Source organism: Mesoplodon mirus (assembly GCF_964341445.2).
Source record: "Mesoplodon mirus genome assembly, chromosome: 15".
NCBI classification, from domain to species: domain Eukaryota; kingdom Metazoa; phylum Chordata; class Mammalia; order Artiodactyla; family Ziphiidae; genus Mesoplodon; species Mesoplodon mirus.
Window position 1 is genome coordinate 42,839,423 of NC_138991.1, and position 15,947 is coordinate 42,855,369.

The 15,947-nt window shown below is 43.4% G+C and overlaps 1 protein-coding gene across 1 annotated transcript in view; it reads right to left on the reverse strand.

Annotated features, from left to right (window-relative positions):
* ITGAM (integrin subunit alpha M) overlaps positions 1-15,947 on the reverse strand; it is a gene marked incomplete at its 5' end in the record, with an annotated part of 39,243 nt that overhangs the window by 16,596 nt on the left and 6,700 nt on the right. The window contains 7 exons of the mRNA XM_082643912.1: positions 3,129-3,271; positions 3,542-3,671; positions 7,064-7,137; positions 8,122-8,272; positions 9,288-9,441; positions 10,225-10,370; positions 10,819-10,949. Of these exons, the coding sequence (XP_082500038.1) occupies positions 3,129-3,271; positions 3,542-3,671; positions 7,064-7,137; positions 8,122-8,272; positions 9,288-9,441; positions 10,225-10,370; positions 10,819-10,949 (929 nt within the window). The remainder of the gene's footprint in view (positions 1-3,128; positions 3,272-3,541; positions 3,672-7,063; positions 7,138-8,121; positions 8,273-9,287; positions 9,442-10,224; positions 10,371-10,818; positions 10,950-15,947) is intronic.

Consider the following 15,947-nt stretch of genomic DNA (forward strand, 5'->3'; position numbering starts at 1 on the left):
TAAAATAGGATTTTGATTGGCATTGTGTTGAGTCTATAGATCAACTTGAGGAAAAGTGACATCTTAACAGTATTGAGTCTTCCAGTCCATGAATACAGTATATTTCTCCGTTTATTTAGGGCTTTGATTTCTCTCATTAGCATTTTGTAGTTTTCAGTATAAAGATGTTGTACACATTTTGTTAGATTTATACCTAAGTATTTCATGGTCTTTGGTGCTATTGTATTAATAAATGGTCCTGGGCCTCCCTGGTGGCGCAGTGGTTGAGAGTCCGCCTGCCGATGCAGGGGATACGGGTTCGTGCCCCGGTCTGGGAGGATCCCATATGCCACGGAGCGGCTGGGCCCGTGAGCCATGGCCGCTGGGCCTGCGCGTCCGGAGCCTGTGCTCCGCAACGGGGGAGGCCACAGCAGTGAGAGGCCCGCGTACCGCAAAAATAAAAAAAAAATAAAAATAAAAAAAAAATAAATGGTCCTTTTTCTTTAAATTTAAATTTCCAAATGTTCATTGTTAGTATAGAAATACAACTGATTTTTACATATTGATCTTGTATCCTGAGAACTCACTGAAATAAGTTATATAGCTTTTTTGTAGATTCTTTGGGATTTTCCATGCAAACAATCATGTCATCCCCAAATAGAGACAGCTTTATTTTTTCCTTTCCACTCCACATGCTCTTTTTTCTTTTCTCTTCTTGTCTTATTGCACCAGCTATGTCTTCCAGTATGATGTTGTATAGGAGTGGTAAGAGTGGATTTTCTTGCCTTGTTTCCAATTTTAGGAGAAAAAAATTCTCTTTTACTTTTAAATATGATGCTAGCTGTAGATGTTTTGTAAATGTTCTTTCTCAGGTTGAGGAAGTTCCCTTTAATTCCTAGTTTGCTGAGAAGAAAACATCATGAAAGAATGGATTTTGTCAAATTCTTTCTCTGTATCTGTTAATATTATTACGTTTTTCTTCTCTAGTCTGTTGTTATGGTGAATTACATTAATTTTTTTTTCAGAATGGCTCTTTTAAATTGAGATAAAATTTACATTACATAAAATTCATTGTTTTAAAGTATAAAATTTAGTGGGTTCTAGTATATTCACAATGTTATGTAACCATCACCACTAATTCCAAAACATTTCCATCACCCCAGAAAGAAGCCCTGTAACTGTTAGAAGTCACTCCCAATCCACCCCCCACCATACCCTGGCAACCACTAATCTACTTTCTGACTGTGGGTTTGTCTACTCTAGACATTTCAGACGAATTAAATCATATAATATGTGTCCTTTTGTGACTGGCTATTTTCATGTAGCATAAAATTTACAAAGTTTATCCATGTTGTAGCATGTATCAACACTTCACTCTTTCTATGGCTAAATAGTATTCCACTGTATGGATATACCCCATTTTGTTTATCTATTCATAAGTTAATGAACACTTAGGTTCTTTCTACCTTTTGACTATTATGCATAATGCTGCTATGAACATTCACATATAAGTTTTTGTTTGAACAACTATTTTCATTCTGGAAAAGGGTATATATCTAGGAGTGAAACTTCTGAGTCATATGATAAATATATATTTAACTTTTTGAGGAACTGTCAAATTGTGTTCCATAAGGGCTGTATTATTTTACATTCCCACCAGCAATGTAGGAGGGTTCTAATTTCTCCACATCCTCACCAACATGAGTTATTTTTCATTTTTTTCTTTAAATAGCCATTCTAGTGGTATCTCTATTGTGGTTTTGACTTGTATTGCCCTAATGATGAATAAAGTTGAACATCTTTTCATGTGCTTATTGGTCATTTATATATCTTATCTGGAGAAATATCTATTCAAATCCTTTGCCCATTTTTACATGAGGTTGGCTTTTTATTGTTGAATTGTAAAAGTTCTTCATATATTCTAAATACTAGACCTTTATCAGATATATGATTTGTAAATAGTTTCTCCCATTCTTTTCATTTTCTTGATAGTGTCCTTTGCTGCTCAAAAGTTTTTAATTTAATGAAGTCCAACTAATCTATTTTATCTTTGGTTGCTTGTGCTTGTAGTGTCATATCTAAACAATCGTTGCCAAATCTAAAGTTACAAAAATTCACCTATGAATCCCTCTAAGAGACTTATAGCTTTAGTTCTTACATTTAGGTCTTTGATCTATTTTGAATTAATTTTTGCACATTGTGAGGTAAGGGTCCAAATTTATTCTTTTGCCTGTGGACATCCAGTTGACCCAGCACCTTTTCTGAAAATCAATTGACCATAGATGTATGGGTTTATTTCTAGACTCTCAGTTCTATTCCACTGGTCTATCCTTATGCTGGTACCACCGTGTCTTGATTACTGTAACTTTGTAGTAAGTTTCAAAATTGGGAAGTGTGAATCCTCCAACTTAGTTCTTCTTTTTCAAGATTATTTTGGCTATTCTGGGTCTCTTGCATTGTCATATGAACTTTAGAATCAGCTTGTCCATTTCTTCAACACTGTTGAACAAGCCCTGCATCATTCCTGGGTTAAACCACAACTGGTCACAATGTACTATCTTTTTTATAGATTGTTGGATTCTGTTTGCTGATACTTTCTTGAGGATTTTAAAAAACAGCTTTTGCAGGGGTGATATTCAAAATATTGAATTCCTGGGACTTCTCAGGCACCAACCATGGGCTAAGCTGGAGTGGGTCCTAGAGGTCCCCTGAGGTTCCCTGTCTGACTTCATAGTTGCTGGATCATGGGGAAGTTCAAAGAGTATTGGGGGGAGGGGCCAGAGTGTATGGCAGGTGCAGGGGGGAAGGATGTCTCAAGGAAATAGCTATTTATTGACAGATATAGAATTATTTCAATATTTTAATAACTAATATGTCTATACTGGTTATGGACTGGTCAAATGCCAGCTTTGTGTACAGGTAGACTTGTAGAGAGCTCTGTACAGGTCAAGTGTTGTTATTTACCGTTATTAGAAAAGTGAGGACACAACATTCTCAAATGCAAAGTGGGTCCCATGACTCTCCAGCTTAAAGCCCTTTGCTTTACAAAGCTCTGCCACACTTGGGATCTGATGATGCCCATCCCAGAAGCCCTCAGCCCCCAGGGTGCCTCTGTTGGCACATCCATGCCCCACACACTCTGCACTCACCTGGCTGCCCTTGATTTCAGCGTTTTTCTCCCAAGCACCTGCATCCTTTTTGAATATCACCACCAGGCCGATGTGCTGATATCGAGGCGCCCCCAGAAGCAGGCTTTGCACCCGGTTCCGCAAGATGGCTTCAGCAGCATAACCTGAAGATGATGAACTAAGAGGAAAAGCACTGCCCCCTCCAACAGGACTATCCCTTGAGCAGGGGCAGTGGGGCAGCCCCATGCTTGGGAGCTTGGGGTAATTGGATCCTGCACTATATTCCTCTTTGTTAACATAATTAAAATGAAGGTTTGAAATTTCTGTCTTTAAACCTATCCCAAGAGCTTATGAAAGATCCAAGGACATCTAAACTAGTTGAGTTATGCCATATCCTGACCCCTTCTTAAAGTAACCCCGCCCTCTCTACTTACCCAGGTAAGCATCATTCATGTCTGAATCTACCCTGGTTGTGTTGATGAAGGTGACTTTATCCTTTGACATATGCAGAAAGGCTCCTCCAGCCCAGTCAAAGCTTCCCACAGCACCCAAAAGGGGACCATCCTGGGCAAGAAGGTAGAACAGGATTGAGAAATCTAGAGCTTCAGTGTTATCCCTATCAAAAATCCCAATGGCATTTTTTTCACTGAAATAGAACAAACAATCTTAAAATTTGTATGGAACACAAAAGTCCCCAAATAATCAAAGCAATTTTGAGAAAGAACAAAGCTGGAGGCATCACACTTCCTGGTTTCAAACTATATTGCAAAACTATAGTTATCAAAACAGTATGGTATTGGCATAAAAACAGACATGTAGATCGATGGAACAGAACAGAAACTCCTGAAATAAACCCATGCATATATGGTAAATCAATATACAACAAAGGAGAGAATAATATACAATGGCAAAAGGACAGTCTCTTCAATAAATGGTGTTGGGAAAATTAGACAGCCACATGCAAAAGAATGAAACTGGACCACTATCTTACACTAGTCACAAAAATTAATTCAAAATGGATTAAAGACTTGAACATAAGACATGAAACCAGGGGCTTCCCTGGTGGTGCAGTGGTTGAGAGTCTGCCTGCCAATGCAGGGGACACGGGTTCATGCCCCGGTCTGGGAGGATCCCACATGCCGCGGAGCAGCTAGGCCCGTGAGCCATGGCCACTGAGCCTGCGCGTCCGGAGCCTGTGCTCTGCACTGGGAGAGGCCCGCGTATCACAAAAAAAAAAAAAAAAAAAGACATGAAACCATAAAACTCTAAGAAGAAAACGTAGGTAGTAATCTTGACATTTGTCCTGGCGATGATTTTTTAGATTTAACACCAAAAACAAAATAAGCAGTGGGACTACATCAACTAAAAAGCTTCTACATAGCAAAGGAAATCATCAACAAAATGAAAAGGTAACCTACAGAGCAGGAGAAAATATTTGCAAATCATATATCCAATAAGGGGTTAATATCCAAAATATATAAAGAACTCATACAACTCAAAAGTTTGTTTTAAAACCTGATTTTTAAATGGGAAGAGGATCCGAAAAGACATTTTTCCAAAGAAGACATACAGATGGCCAAGAGGTGCATGAAAAAAGTGCTCAACATCACTAATCATCAAGGAAATGCAAATCAAAACCACGATGAGGTATCACCTCACACCTGTTAGATGTCTGTCATCATAAGAGAAGAAATAAGTGTTGTTAAGGATGTATAGAAAAGGGAACCCTTGTACACTGTTGGTGGAAATGTAATTGGTGAAGCCACTATGGAAAAGAGTATGGGGGTTCCTCAAAACTTTAAAAATAAAACTACAGTGTGATCCAGCAATTACACTTCTGGGTAAATATCCAAAAGAAATGAAAACACTAACCTGAAGAGTTATATGCAACCCCATGATAATTGCAGCATTTTTTACAATAGCCAAGACATGGAGGCAACCTAAGTGTTCATCAATGGATGAACAAATAAAGAAAATGTGGTGTATATGTACACAATGGAATATTATTCAGCAATTAAAAAGAAGGAAATCCTGCCATTTGTGACAACATGGATGGACCTGGAGGATTATGCTGAGTGAAATAAATCGGAGAAAGTCAAACAGTGCATGATCTTGCTTATATGTGAAGTTAAAAATAACAAACTTATACATACAGAGAACAGACTGGTGATTGCTAAAGGCATTGGTGGGTGGTGTGCAAAATGGGTGAAAGTGGTCAAAAAGTACAAACTTCAAACAAAATTGAGTTGTTTATAGTGAGGTGGATGGACCTAGAGTCTGTCATACAGAGTGAAGTAAGTCAGAAAGAGAAAGACAAATACTGTATGCTGACACATATATATGGAATCTACAAAAAAATTTTTTTAATGGTTATGAAGAACCTAGGGGCAGGACAGGAATAAAGACACAGAAGTAGAGAATGGACCTGAGGACACGGGGAGAGGGAAGGGTAAGCTGGGACGAAGTGAGAGAGTGGCATGGTCATATGTACACTACCAAATGTAAAATAGATAGCTAGTGGGAAGAAGCCGCACAGCACAGGGAGATCAGCTTGGTGCTTTGTGACCACCTAGAGGGGTGGGATAGGGAGGGTGGGAGGGAGACGCAAGAGGGGGGAGATACGGGGATATATGTATATGTATGACTGATTTACTTTGTTATAAAGCAGAAACTACCACACCATTGTAAAGCAATTATACTCCAATAAAGATGTTAAAAAAAAAAAAGTACGAACTTCCAGTCATAAAATAAATAAATCCTGGTGGTGTAATGTACAGCATGGTAACTACAGTTAATAATAGTGTATTGTATATTTGAAAGTTGCTAAGAGAATAAATCTTAAAGTTCTCATCACAAGAAAAAAAATTGTGTAACTGTGTAAGGTGATGGATGTTAACTAGACTTATTGTGGTGATCATTTTGCAATGCTATATACATATATTAAATCACTATGTTGTGCACCTGAGGCTATGATCATGTTATATGTCCATTATATCTCAATTTTTAAAAATAAAAAGAACAGGATTGGGCTTCCCTGGTGGCGCAGTGGTTGAGAGTCTGCCTGCCGATGCAGGGGACACAGGTTCGTGCCCTGGTCCGGGAAGATCCCACATGCCGTGGAGCGGCTGGGCCCGTGAGCCATGGCCGCTGAGCCTGCGCGTCCGGAACCTGTGTTCCACAATGGGAGAGGCCACAACAGTGAGAGGCCCGCGTACCGCAAAAAAAAAAAAAAAAAAAAAAAAAAAGAATAGGATTGATTGTCATGCGCTTCGGGTGCTAGCATTCGTTTGGGATTCCAAATAATTTGATTCGGGGAGAGAAGAGGTGCCTTGCCTGACTTGTGCAGTTAACAATGCTTTGGGGGGCTTTATTGGGCAGGGAGATTAGTAAAGTGAGTAATACACTATTTTTGGAAGATAAGCCTGGGCAATTTGAAAATGTTAAGTTTCGGCACAATGTTTAACCCTGGAATTGCACCTTAAAAACCAGCAGAGTAATAGTGTTCTCTTGCCCAGTTGCCTTTTGAAATTTAGAAGGAATTCCAGAAGACACTTGAGTGTGGGCAGGTCTGTGGACAGTACAGTGACCTGGGAGTCCCAAGAGACCCTTTCAAGTTTCCTATGAGGTGGAAACTTGATGTACTGATACTAAGATCTTGGCCATTCTCAAGTAAACTGGATTTTCTTAAAAGTGGAAAGCAGAAGCCCATGAGAATCTACATGTCTTAATAAAGAGATCCATGTCAGTTTCTAATGTACTCGTGAATTATAATAAAGGTGACTATATACAAAAAAAACAAAAGAACAGGATTGACAAGGAAGAGAGAAGGGACCACCGCTGCCCATCAAAGAGGTGCCGCCCAACAAACACCTGTCACAGAGATGAGCCCCCAAACCTTTGAAGCTCTTCTCCCTCTTCATCTTGCCCCCACCCCAGTTAAACAAAAGACCACTTACGGAGGTGAAGACAGCACTGAAGCCTTCCTGAGACATCTCATACTCAAAGGAGCTGGTACTTCCTGTGTGCGTACCTGTGAGGAGAAAAACGTTTACATTAAAGAAAGTAGAGGAGCCTAGAACGGGGGTTGGAAACTCAGTGCTATGGTGGCCAGACAAAAGGAGGCTCAGACGGAAGCCACGTGCACCCCCGTTTTTCTTATATGTCCTCTGTTATGCTTTCCTTTTTTTATTGAAGCATAGTTAATTTACAATATTAATGTTAGTTTCAGGTGTACAGCATCGTGATTCAGTATTTTTGCAGATTATACTCCATTATAGGTTGTTACAAGATAGTGCAGGGACTTCCCTGGTGGTCCAGTGGTTAAGACTCCGCACTTCCACTGCAGGGGGTACGGGTTCGGTCCCTGGTTGGGGAACTAAGATCCGCATGCTTCATGGCATGGCCAAAAAAATAAATGAATAAATCGGAAAAAAGAAAAGATAATGGCTACAATTTATATGTTTATTGCTTATCTAGCCATATGCCCCTTTTAAAGTGGTGGTGGCTATTTGGCTCCAACTACTTTTTGCCAAGCGGGAATATGGTCCTACAGGTGTCTAATCTTCCAAATTTTCAAGAGAAATCATAAATCCAGACTGTACATGAACCTTCTCCCAACTTTTAAATTCTTTTATTCAACAATCACTTATTGAACACCCTTTATGTACTAGGCATTATTCTAGGCACTGGGGATACAGCAGTGAACCAAAGAGACAAATGTTGGCAACACATCCAAATTTGGGGGAAAATACCATGAGGGATTTGACTCCCCTACCCTCTAATTTTTCAACCTATAGCCAAGACTGAAAAATTAGAGAGAAAAGTCTAGATCCTTCCATTTCAAAGTAATTGAGCAAGAGAGGCCAGAGTTGCTGGGAAATGGAAGAAGAAGGGAGTTGATGCTGAGGCTCAGGGTACCAAGGGCTAGGAGGTTCTTGTTTCTACAGGGAAGTACGTGTTTGGGGATAAGGAGCTGCCTTTGGAGCTGCTCCAGGACTACAAAACCTTAGCTCACCCTCAATCGCAAAGATCTTTTCCTGAAGCTGGTTCTGAATGGTCTTCAGAGCTTCAAAGTTATTCACCTGGAACACGTGATCACGAGACGGCTTGGATGCGATGGTATCAAGCTCTTTTCGAGATTTGTTACTGAAGAAGGCATCTCCCACCTGTTACCAAAAAACAGAGGCTGAATCAGACACTTTCTGGGGGTAGCACTCTCCTCCAGCAAAGAAAATTCTGCAGGAAAAGAATCTGAAATAATATCTGTCCAAGGAAGGAATGCACCAGAAGGCCCCTGGGACAGAGCTGTCAGGTACGGTAGAGCAGGTTGTACACTCTACATTCTGTCAAGGGAGAAATTGGGGCTGAAATCCAGCCTTTGGTTCATTTGCTGTGTCATACCTCCTGGTGTGGGGCTGACCTCTCTTCAGAGCAAGGGGGGCTTTCTCCTTCATATGAAGGTGTTTCCTACTTGCCAAGCCAGAGACCCGTGATGATACCTCTTTCTATGTCATGCAAGATACTGTAGTAGTTTGAGGACACTGATGTTCCCAACCCTTTGCCCCTTCCTGTAGCCAAGGCCTTTCCCCAAAGCTGTGCTCTGCCCTCCTCTTCGTGGCAGAGTGTTCCGTTCTGCTCATTGTCTCTGGGCTCAACCATGTGTACTGCTTTAGCCCACGGACATTATCACATGTGATAAAAACAGAGGCTGGAAAAAGTGCTTGCAACATTTCCACTTGCTCTTTTGTTCCTCTGCCTTCACCATGAGGACACGCCCAGGCTAGCCCACTGGAGGATGAGACACAGGGAACAGAAGAGCCAAGTTACCCTGGTCGTTCCAGCCCGGCAAACAGATATCGATGGCAACCCTCAGAAATGGAAAGAGCCCAGCCAAGATCATCAGAGCTGCCAACCAACCTGCAGATGCATGAGGGAGTCCAGCTAGGACCAGAAAAATTGCCCGGCTGATGCACAGACTCACTTACTGTTTTAAGCCACTGAATGTTGGGATAGTTTGTTACATAGCATTATTATGACAATAGTTCACTGTTGTGAACATATGGGCTAGCAGAGATGAGCCTTGTCCCACTTTGATTTTATTGATGTTTGCAAAATCGAAGGAGGGTGTATCCAAGTAGAACCCTCTACAGAAGCATCAGGCCGGAGAGCCACATTTCCTACCCCAATGACGTAGCGAATGACCCCCTTTCTATCTGCTTCAGGGATGACATCCTTGTAGTCCAAAGGATCGCCATACTTTTCTCCATCTGTGATGACAACCAGGATCTTAAGGGCATTCTCCCGGGCTCCATTTCTGCTGTGAAACAGTTCTCTTCTGTCCAGGGTAGAGGAGGGAAATGTCAAATTCGAGCCAACAGAGATACGCTTGATGCTAGGGAAGGAACGTCAGCAGTTACAGATGCAACTGGGCTCTGTCTAGGAGGCACTTGGGTTCTCCTGGGACAAACACTGAGATGTAGCTGCCCCAAGATCTGGAAGGGTAGCAGGAGAACGGGAAAGAGTAGAGGGAAGGAAACCTTCATTGCCATTATATACTTTGGCATAGATTGATTTTTTTTAAGTGAGTATTATTCCTTCTAAATTAAAAAAAAAATTAATAAGTTTAATTGTGCCTTCATCAAACCTCTCCTGATGTGAGGCAATGGTTCTCCAGCGTATCTTCCTGCACTTTTGTCCTAATCCCCACCCTTGCCTCTACACAGACACACACACACACACACACACACACACACACATACACACACGCACACAGAGATCAGAGTGAACTTTCTAAAACAAAATATGGTTACGTCTCCCCACTGCTAAAACCTTCGATGGATCCACTGGCTTTTCAGTTGCCTTGGTGACCTGGCCTCAACTGATCTTTCTAGCCTCTCTCTAGCCTTCCCTTCCCTCCCAGCCCCCTTAATCCCACCTTTACTCACGACTTGTATGTCATGACCATACCAGGCGCAGTCCCTCCTCCACACATTTACTCACCCCTCCACCGGAAATACCCTCTACTCCAGCCCTGTCTGAACACCTCCCCTCTTCCTGCAAAGCTCAAAGAAAAATAAAACCTCCTCCTTCCATCCTAAGCAAAGAGGGAGGAGCTTACACAACTTTGCGGATCGCTGTGGCCGTGTGTGTCCACCCCAACAGCTGTATTATTGGCTTCACCAGCAATTCCGGGGAAGGGTCTCTCTTGAAATCGTTGAAGGTGAAATGAGTCTGAAATTCTTCAGAGTACTGCATCAAAGAGAACTGGGAACGGGCACCTGGTATCACACTGGAGAAGATGTCCCTCCTCCCCCTTAACCATCTCAGCAAGCTCTCCATAAATCTTGAAACACTCGAGTCTCCAAATTCCTCCAAATTCTGCCCTGCCCCCTGGTGAGTCCTTCTGCCTCACCAGGACAGAGATCGGCCATCAGCTCCCACTTCCCAGCACTAGAACTCAGCCAGAGATGACATGTGGGTTTCATGTCCCACGCCAACCCCTACCAATTAGTCTGCCTGCTTTACAGGGGGCTGGAGGAAGGCTGAGGCCACTTCCAGACAGAGCAAGAAAGCAAATCATGAAAGAAAATGATGATCAACTGGCAAGTTGGCAACATCTCTAATAGAAGCAGGACAGGAACGTGGCAGCCTGGTTGCCACGTATTTGCCAGCCTTAGGCAAGCTGTTCCCTAACCTACCCACTGACCCTTACCAAGGTTTTGGACTTTTCAAATTGACTCATCACAGTTGAGACAAAGTTCTTCATCCGCTGAAAGTCTGTCGGGTTAATGCTACCAGAGCCATCAATCAAAAAAACAATGTCACTGTCTTGCTGAGGGCACCCTGGGGAAAAAGGAAAAGGAATTGATTACAAGAGACTCAGGGTTCATTTTTTGCATGTCAGCTCTCTGCTGAGCAATGAGAATGAAAGGTAAACAAGATGCAACCCATGTGCCTAGCTAAATAAAAACATGAGACAGAGTGGTATGGAAAAATATGGTTCATTCTGCTCAAGGCAGTCAGGGAAAACAGTGCTACCAGAGCTACCTCATGAAGAATAGGAGATAATTTGCCAAAAATACGAAGGGAGAAATAAGTTACAGGGGAAAAAAGGAACAGTGGGTATAAACGTATGCTGGATGTCCTCCCTCCAGCCCCCCATTCTGCCCCAGCCCCAAATCCACTTTCTACCATTCCCCACTTTGCCCGGAGCTCAGCCCACATGGGACGTGTCAACAGGGCTCTTTCAACCTCTGGCTTCTAGCTGTGTTTGCCCAATTAGGAGCCTCAACAGGAGACTGGAGGGAGGGAAGAGGGTGAGATCAGAGTATGTCCCTCAGCTCCCTTCCTGCAAGGTTGCTTTGGGCCAACCGTGTCCCTCAACAGATCAGTGCTCCTCTCAAGGAGGCCCACTCCCATGACTCCCTGTCCTTCCAGATTCTGGGGATTTCTGCCTCTCCTTGTCCCATCAGCCTAGGGTGGCAATAGCTCCACTGTTGTTCACCCTGGTTTCCTGGACCTTCCCTTGTAGCTTCTTTAGACCCTGCCACACCTTTATAATTAGTCCCTTTCTAAATACAGTTGACCCGGGCTGCCCTGGTGGCGCAGTGGTTGAGAGTCCACCTGCTGGTGCAGGGGACACGGGTTCATGCCCTGGTCCGGGAAGATCCCACATACCGCGGAGCGGCTGGGCCCGAGAGCCATGGCCGCTGAGCCTGCGCGTCCGGAGCCTGTGCTCCGCAACGGGAGAGGCCACAACAGTGAGAGGCCCGTGTACCGCAAAAAAAAATTTTTAATATTAAAAAATAAATACAGTTGACCCTTGAGCAACGCAAGGATGAGGGGTCCCCACTCTCCATGCAGTTAAAAATCCGTGTATAACTTCACAGTCTGCCCTTCGTATCCGCAATTCCATATCCGCAATTCTGCATCTGCGGATTCAACCAACCTCAGAACCAGTAGTACTGCAGCATGAATTTAGTGAGGAAGAAATCCACACATAGGTGGACCCACGCAGTTTAAACTGGCCATTTTTCAAGGGTCCAGTGTAGAAAGGGATAGCACAAATTTTTTTTTTCTTTGCTGTACACGGGCTTCTCACTGTTGTGGCCTCTCCCGTTGTGGAGCACAGGCTCCGGACACACAGGCTCAGTGGCCATGGCTCACGGGCCCAGCCGCTCTGCGGCATGTGGGATCTTCCCGGACCGGGGCACGAACCCATGTCCCTTGCATCGGCAGGTGGACTCTCAACCACTGCGCCACCAGGGAAGCCCAGCACAAAGGATTTTTTAGTAGGTAAAAGAATTCTTTCATATCCTGTTCATGTTGCTCTTTACACAAATCTAAGCATGTCTTTAAATTAATGGAATTGTACACTACAAGGGAAAGAAAGGTCAATTTTACTGTATCATCAGTGAAAAAATAAGATAAAATTATCCAGAAAAAGTATTGGCTTTTTAAAAAATAGACAAACAGATTCTAACATTTATATAGAAAATAAACAGGGAAGATAAGCCAGAAATTTTCTTGAAAATCTCAAAGGTACACTAAGTGCAAAGAATCAAGGTACAATCCAGTGTGTAGAGCACGCTACCTTTTGTGGCACAAAGTGAAGTATGCAGACGCCTATGTCAGTAAATATTGGTACATGGAGTACCTCCAGAAGAAGCCATGAGACGCTGGTAACAGTAGCTGCCTCTCAGGAAGGAAAGAGGAGGCTCAGAGACCCAAGAAGGAGAGGTTTTTATAGTATATCACTTAGTGCCTTTTGAACTTTGAACCGAGTGCATGTTTTGTCTATTTTTAAGGAAATGAAAATGTTTTCAAAAAGAAGAGTCTGGAACGCTTAAGAGTGAGGACTCGGGGCTTCCCTGGTGGCGCAGTGGTTGAGAGCCCGCCTGCCGATGCAGAGGACACGGGTTCGTGCCCCGGTCCGGGAAGATCCCACATGCCGCGGAGCGGCTGGACCCCTGAGCCATGGCCGCTGAGCCTGCATGTCCAGAGCCTGTGCTCTGCAACAGAAGAGGCCACAACAGCGCGAGGCCCACATACCGCAAAAAAAAAAAAGAGTGAGGACTGAAGAGAGAAACGTGGGGGTGGGAGCTGAAGCCACAGAATTGGATGCAGTCAGACACGAAGAGCACATGGGCAAGAACAGAAGCTGTAATCAGGTGCCCTTAGGTCGGCAGGGGAGGCCGAGGAAGACAGCTTGGAGCTGGAGCTTCGTAGAAGCCCTCAGTAGGGGCACAAGTAAGAGAAAGAGAAGAGAGGAGAGGAGAGGTGTCTGAAGCCAAGGTGCTGGGGGAAGGAAGAGGTGATCTGCAGGTCATATTGGAAAAGTCAGAGAACATGAGGACAGAATAGAGATTTGGCCTTTAGAGGGTCACAGATGCCACTGGCAACAGCAAGGTCTATATGATGGGTGGGCAGGAGCCAGATGTCAAAGGGCGAAGGATCACAGCATGGGGGCAAAGGAGGCAAGGAGAGAGATCCCTTCCAAGAAGGTTGGTGATGAAGGGAAGGAGAGAGGGCAGGAGATGGAGAGGAGACTGGGGAAGGGAAGGTTATTTTCATTGCTATCAGTTTGAGTGGTTGATTGTTTTTAAGTTATGGGTAGCATGAGCAGGTTTACATTCAAAGGAGGGGGTGGGATTTAGGTTCCTGGAGAGAGCAAGTGATTAAAGATGTGAACCCCAGAGGTGGTGATGCGAGAGAGCCTCAAAAGCCCAGATGGAAAAATTACTCATGGAAAGGACAGGTCTTCCTCTAAAACCAGTGAGATGCTGCCAAGAGAGGTGCCATTGAGGAAATCTGGACAAGGAGAAGGAGGATGTGGCGGGAGTTTACACCTGGCAGCCTTGGTTTATTCTGTGAAGAAGGAGGGAAGGTTATTGGTTGAGAATGAAGTTCAAAGGAACTTGAGAAAAGAAAAAAAACTGTAAAAGGAAGACATATCTGCCCTTGGTTCCAGAACCAACTTGGAAACAAGCAAAAAGATGGCCAAGCAGTTGAAGAAATCGGTGTCAGAAATCAGCTGGATATGGGACTTCCCTGGTGGCGCAGTGGTTAAGAATCCTCCTGCCAATGCAGGGGACATGGGTTCGAGCCCTGGTCCAAGAAGATCCCACATGCCACAGAGCAACTAAGCTCATGTGCCACAACTACTGAGCCCGCGTGCAACAACTACTGAAGCCCGTGCGCCCTGGAACCCACGTGCCACAGATACTGAGCCTGCGTGCTTCAACAACCACAGCCCATGCTCCGCAACAAGAGAAGCCACGGCACTGAGAAGCCCGCGCACTGCAACAAAGAGTAGCCCCCACTCGCTGCAACTAGAGAAAGCCCACGTGCAGCAATGAAGACCCAACACAGCCACAAAAAAAAAAGAAAGAAAGAAATCAGCTGGATAAAAACATTCATTCACTAACTCTCTTTCAATCAACAGATGTTTGGGGAACAAGGGTAAGGAGCCACCAAGATGGTCCCCAAGATTCTCACCTCCTGATAGAGTTAACACCCTTGCATAATCTCCTCATCTTGATTGTGGGCTGGAGTTTTTGTTTATTTATTTTTACTGAAGTATAGTTGATTGACAATACTGTGTTAGTTTCTGGTGTACAGTAAAGTGATTCAAGTATATTTTTCAGATTATTTTCCATTTTAGGTTATTACAAGATATTGAATGTTGTCTGCTGTGTTATACAGTGAATCCTTGTTGCTTATCTATTTTATATGTAGTAGTGTGTATCTGTTAATCCCAGACTCCTAATTTATCCCTCCCACTTCCCTTTCCTCTTTGGTAACCATAAATTTGTTTTCTATGTCTGTAAGTCTGTTTTTGTTTTGCATATAGGTTCATTTATATTATTTTTCAGATTCCACATATAAGTAATACCATGTAATATTTATCTTTCTCTGACTTACTTCACTTAGTGTGATATTCTCTAGGTCCATCCATGTTGCAGCAAATAACATTATTTCATTCTTTTCTGTGGTTGAGTAGTATTCCGTTGTTTCTGTTTATGTGTGTGTGTATATATATATCTCACATCTTCTTTATCCATTCTTCTGTTGGTGGACACTTAGGTTGCTTCCATGTCTTGGCTATTATAAATAGTGCTGCTATGAACACAGGGGTCCATGTGTCTTTTTGAATTAGGGTTTTTGTCTTTTCCAGATATATGCCCAGGAGTGGGATTGCCGAATCATATGGTAGCTCTATTTTTGGTTTTTTAAGGAACCTCCATACTGTTCTCCATAGTAGCTGTACCAAATTACATTCCTACCAACAGTGTAAGAGGGTTCCCTTTTCTCTACATCCTCCCTGTGAGCTGGACTTTTTGACTCACTCCCAAAGAATACAATATGGCAGAAGTCTTCTGAGATTAGATTATAAAAGACTGTGACTTCCATCTTGGGTTCTTACTCTCTTACTCTCTCACTGCCTTGTTCACTCACCCTGAGGGCAGCCAGCTGCCATGTTGTGAGCTGTTCTGTGGGGAAGCCCATGGGACAAGCAAGTGAGGGAAGCAGGAGCCAGCAGCCAGTGTGGACTGAGGCCCTCAGTCCAACCATCTTGTAAGTGAGCTTGGATGTGGATCTTCCCCTAGTCAAGCCTTCAGATGAGACCACACCCCTGGTTTGACAACCTCAAGCTCTTGAGAGACCATGAGACAGAGATCCCCAACTAGGCTGTGTCCAGATTCCTGATTCACAGAAACTGTAAGATAATTAATGTTTCTTGTTTTTGGCTGCTAAGTTCAGGGGCAATTTGTCAAGCAGCAAGTGAACAAGCTCGACAAAATCTCTGGCTATCACAGAGCCTACATCCCAGAAGAAAGG